General features: G+C 49.9%; 1 protein-coding gene across 3 annotated transcripts in view; it reads right to left on the bottom strand.

The window, feature by feature from the left end:
* Positions 1-635: 635 nt before the first annotated feature.
* The window catches only part of LOC116401062 (hamartin-like), a 12037-nt gene continuing 8560 nt past the window's right edge, over positions 636-4112 (bottom strand). For all 3 annotated transcript variants that reach the window (XM_031879280.1, XM_031879278.1, XM_031879279.1), the window contains exons 16-22: positions 3512-3678; positions 3237-3419; positions 3034-3144; positions 2772-2894; positions 1892-2079; positions 1292-1405; positions 636-1213 (exon numbers count right to left, since the gene is read on the bottom strand). In XM_031879280.1, coding sequence (XP_031735140.1) covers positions 712-1213; positions 1292-1405; positions 1892-2079; positions 2772-2894; positions 3034-3144; positions 3237-3419; positions 3512-3678 — 1388 coding nt within the window. In that variant the 3' untranslated portion in view covers positions 636-711. The remainder of the gene's footprint in view (positions 1214-1291; positions 1406-1891; positions 2080-2771; positions 2895-3033; positions 3145-3236; positions 3420-3511; positions 3679-4112) is intronic.

Below are 4112 nucleotides of genomic sequence, written 5' to 3'. Positions count from 1 at the left end.
TTAAAGGCCAATCTTAGCAACAAGGTTCTGAATGTTAGTTAGCTTAAAGGCTAATCTTAGCAACAAGGTTCTGAATGCTAGTTAGCTTAAAGGCTAATCTTAGCAACAACGTTCGGAATGTTAGTTAGCTTAAAGGTTAATCTTAGCAACACGTGCCTCAGTTGTAGGTTTTTCAAAGCTTGTTCAAAATGGATGATTTCTGAGTTGTGTTTAATGATTCTATATGAACCTTAAAAACAAAGCATGTACCATGTAGCACCGAGGGCGACTGAAGGTCCTGACCTGGTTTAGATTGTGGACCGTTAGCATGGCTAGCTAGTTAGCGGTAGCCTGCTAACACCTGGAGCAGGTGCTTTTATCTCCACCTTCATCTGACTCAACAACCCTCTCCATCCCTCCATCGCCCCTCCATCGTCCCTCCATCGTCCCGCCTTCCTCTCTCTATCATCCCGCCTTCCTCCCTCCCTCCATCCTCCCTCCTTCACCCCTCCATCGTTCCTCCTTCCTCCCTCCCTCCTTCCTCTCTCCATCGTCCCGCCTTCCTCCCTCCCTCCATCCTCCCTCCTTCACCCCTCCTTCGTCCCTCCCTCCTTCCTCTCTCCATCCTCCCTCATTACTCCTTCCATTGTCCCTCCTTCATCCTCCCTCGTCCCTCCTTCGTCCCTCCTTTGTCCCTCCTTTGTCCTTCCTTCGTCCCTCCTTTACTCCCCATCAGTACTCGGGCAGCGTCTCGTCGTAGTCCATGATGCTGAGTTCGTGCCTCCTCTGGCGGACAGCGAGTGTCAGGTCTCCAGGAGGTGCAGGAGGTCCAGAGGAGGTCCGGCTGTGATCTGAAGCCCAGCTTGGTGGCTCCGTCTGAGGACTCCCTGCAAGGAGGATGTCTGCCTCCTGACCCAGAGGAGGGCTATCTGGCTGGTCCTCCTGCTCCTCTTCCTCCTCCTTTTCCTCCCCCTCCTGCTCCTCCTCCTCCTCCTGGCTGTGATTGGTCGGTCTGAACAGCTGCCGTGCACGCTGCTCCAGGAAGGAGCCGACGGCCAGGGGGGAGTCGATGGGGGAGAGGGAGAGGGGGGAGGATGAGCTGGAGGGGAGGTGCAGGGGGGAGGTGGAGAAGGTCTCCGTAGCTCCGTTTATTATACCAACAGAAGAAGAAGAGAAGGGGCGGGGTTTGTGGCCGGCCTGAGGTGCCGGTAAGGCGACGCTGCCGCCATTTGGCCTGAGGGATGACATTACATGACATCATCACTGACATCATCAACTGTATGTGACGAGCTGCGACATCACTCAGAGTTACCTGCTGTGTGTGTCCAGGTGGATCTGGCTGTACAGGTGAAGCGTCTCCGTCTGAAGTGTTTGGGTGACTCTCCTCAGAGCCTCACAGCGACTCTCACACGCCGACAGCTCGCCTCTGACAAGACAACAAGCTGCTCATTCAGGTGTCTGCTCACCTGAGGACAGGCGAGGACTGTTTGCGTGTGTATGTTGCGTTAAATAACGCTACTTTGAGTTAAATGATGTTATATTAGGTTAAGTTATGTTACGTTAAGTTAAACGTCAACATATCTGAAGAAGCGTCCGTGTCAGTCTGAAAACATCATCGTGATCTTATTAAACTTTATCTTGATGTACTTTTACTCACAGTGATACTTCCTGTTTACATCTCGGTAAACAATTGTTACTTCTCATTCGTTTTATATTCACTACATTCATGTTTATATTAAACTTCAAATTTGTATTATTTTATGTTTGTTCCGATATGATGTTTTTATTTCTGACATATTTAATGAGATAAATGACTTCTCACTGTGAAGTAACCCTTCAGGAGCTTCCTGTTTCCCACTGTACTGACATCACATGAACACATCATTAATAGATCTGACTCCAGGACCCTGACCTGCTCTGGGCCTTGGTGTCGTCCAGGAGTTTCTTCTGATCCAGGATCAGCTGGTCTTTCTTGGCCAGCTGGTTCTCCAGCTCTGCTGTCCTGTGATTGGCTGCTTCCAGCTTCTGTCTCTGCTGGACGTCGCTGTCCTTCAGCCGCTGGTACTCCTTACCCACACTGCACTGCAGCATGGACGCCTCCTGACCGACACACGCACATGGAGACAATAACTGAGAACAACACGGTGGTCCCTGAATGCCACACCAATCACCGGTCAATCACGTTAATCTCTGAACACCCTGTTCTCATTTTAGTCCCTCAACGCCCCACACTCATTTTAGTCCCTGAACACCCCACAGTCATTTTAGTACCTGAAGTGTAAACTTATACTAAACTCTGGTTCAGCTCCAGAACGTTTATTAATGTTCACAGTCTCTGATAATTGTGTGTGTCCTCAAAGTGTGTGTGTTTGTGTGTCCTCACAGTGTGTGTGTGCGTGTGTGTTTGTGTGTCCTCACAGTGTGTGTGTGTGTGTGTCCTCACAGTGTGGTGTGTGTCCTCACAGTGTGTGTGTGTGTGTCCTCACAGTGTGGTGTGTGTGTGTGTCCTCACAGTGTGTGTGTGTGTGTCCTCACAGTGTGGTGGTGTGTGTGTGTCCTCACAGTGTGTGTGTGTTTGTGTGTCCTCACAGTGTGTGTGTGTGTGTGTACTCACAGTGTGTGTGTGTGTGTTTGTGTGTCCTCACGGTGTGTGTCCTCACAGTGTGGTGTGTGTTTGTGTGTCCTCACAGTGTGCTGGTGTGTGTGTGTCCTCACAGTGTGGTGTGTGTTTGTCCTCAGTGTGGTGGTGTGTGTGTGTCCTCACAGTGTGGTGTGTGTTTGTGTGTCCTCACAGTGTGCTGGTGTGTCTCTCCTCCATCCAGCTGTTCACTCATAGCTCTGTTAGTTTCTCTCAGCAGGACGAGCTGCTGGTTCAACAGGAAGATCTGCTGCTGCAGCTGCTCACTGCTGCACAACTGTACACAGTAACACACTGTTACACACAGTTACAGAGTGTAACACGCTGTTAAACACTGCTACACGCTGTTACTCAGAGTAACACGCAGTTACACACAGTTACACGCAGTAACACGCAGTTACACACACTCTCCTCACCTTGAGTGACAGCTGGGTCAGCTGGTGTTCTGCATTGTAAGCCTTGTTACTGGCTTTCTGAAGCTCCGCCTCCAGGTCCCTCAACATGCTCTGACACTCCTGGAGCTCGCTCTGCAACAGCCAATCACAACACTGGATCATCACAACCCTTCATCCTGATGATGTGTGTACCAGTACAGTGTGTATTCGTATGGTACTAGTACCTTGAGTCTCTGCTTGTCTCTCTGCTCGTCCTGTTGTTGCAGCAGCAGCTGTTGGTTGTGTGTGTGCAGCTGCGTGGTGTGTGTGTGTGTGTCGTGCTGTAGCTGTGTGTATCGTCTCTGTTCTTCCTGCAGACTCGACTTCAGAGAACGAATCTCTTCGTCCTGAACGCTCAGCTGACCCTTCTGTAAGATGTCAACATGTAGATATCACGACTCCGTGTTTCATGCTGACGTGCTAACGTGAGAATGCTGTGTGTTTGCGATCAATGTGTTACCATGGCAACGACGTGCTCCTCCAGCGCGGTGGCGTTGATGACTCTACGCAGAAGACGGCGGTTTCTGACGGCGTGTTGCTGACGTTTGAAACGTTCGTACTGCAGCTGACTGTGGACCAACAACAGCTGACTCCTCAGAGACTGAAGCTCCTCCCCCTGGGCGGGGCCTAACACACACACACACACACACACACACACACACACACAGTCCGTGTTACACTTGTTGGGATCAATTATCCGCATTTATGCTCACCTCAAATCTGAAGGTGATGCGTTTAAAGCCTTCAAGATGAATCACGTTAATGAGGTGAATCATGTTAATGAGGTGAATCATGTTAATGAGCTGCATCATGTTAATGAGGTGAATCACGTTGATGAGGTGCATCACGTTGATGAGGTGCATCACGTTAATGAGCTGCACGTTGATGAGGTGAATCACGTTGATGAGGTGAATCACGTTGATGAGGTGAATCACGTTGATGAGGTGCATCACGTTGATGAGGTGCATCACGTTGATGAGGTGCATCACGTTGATGAGGTGAATCACGTTGATGAGGTGAATCACGTTAATGAGGTGAATCACGTTGATGAGGTGAATCAC

Source organism: Anarrhichthys ocellatus, unplaced genomic scaffold, assembly GCF_004355925.1.
Source record: "Anarrhichthys ocellatus isolate YVR2014 unplaced genomic scaffold, GSC_Weel_1.0 scaffold240, whole genome shotgun sequence".
In the NCBI taxonomy this organism is placed as follows: domain Eukaryota; kingdom Metazoa; phylum Chordata; class Actinopteri; order Perciformes; family Anarhichadidae; genus Anarrhichthys; species Anarrhichthys ocellatus.
The sequence above is the reverse complement of the archived record's forward strand: the minus strand, read 5'-3'. Positions and strand labels throughout refer to the sequence as shown.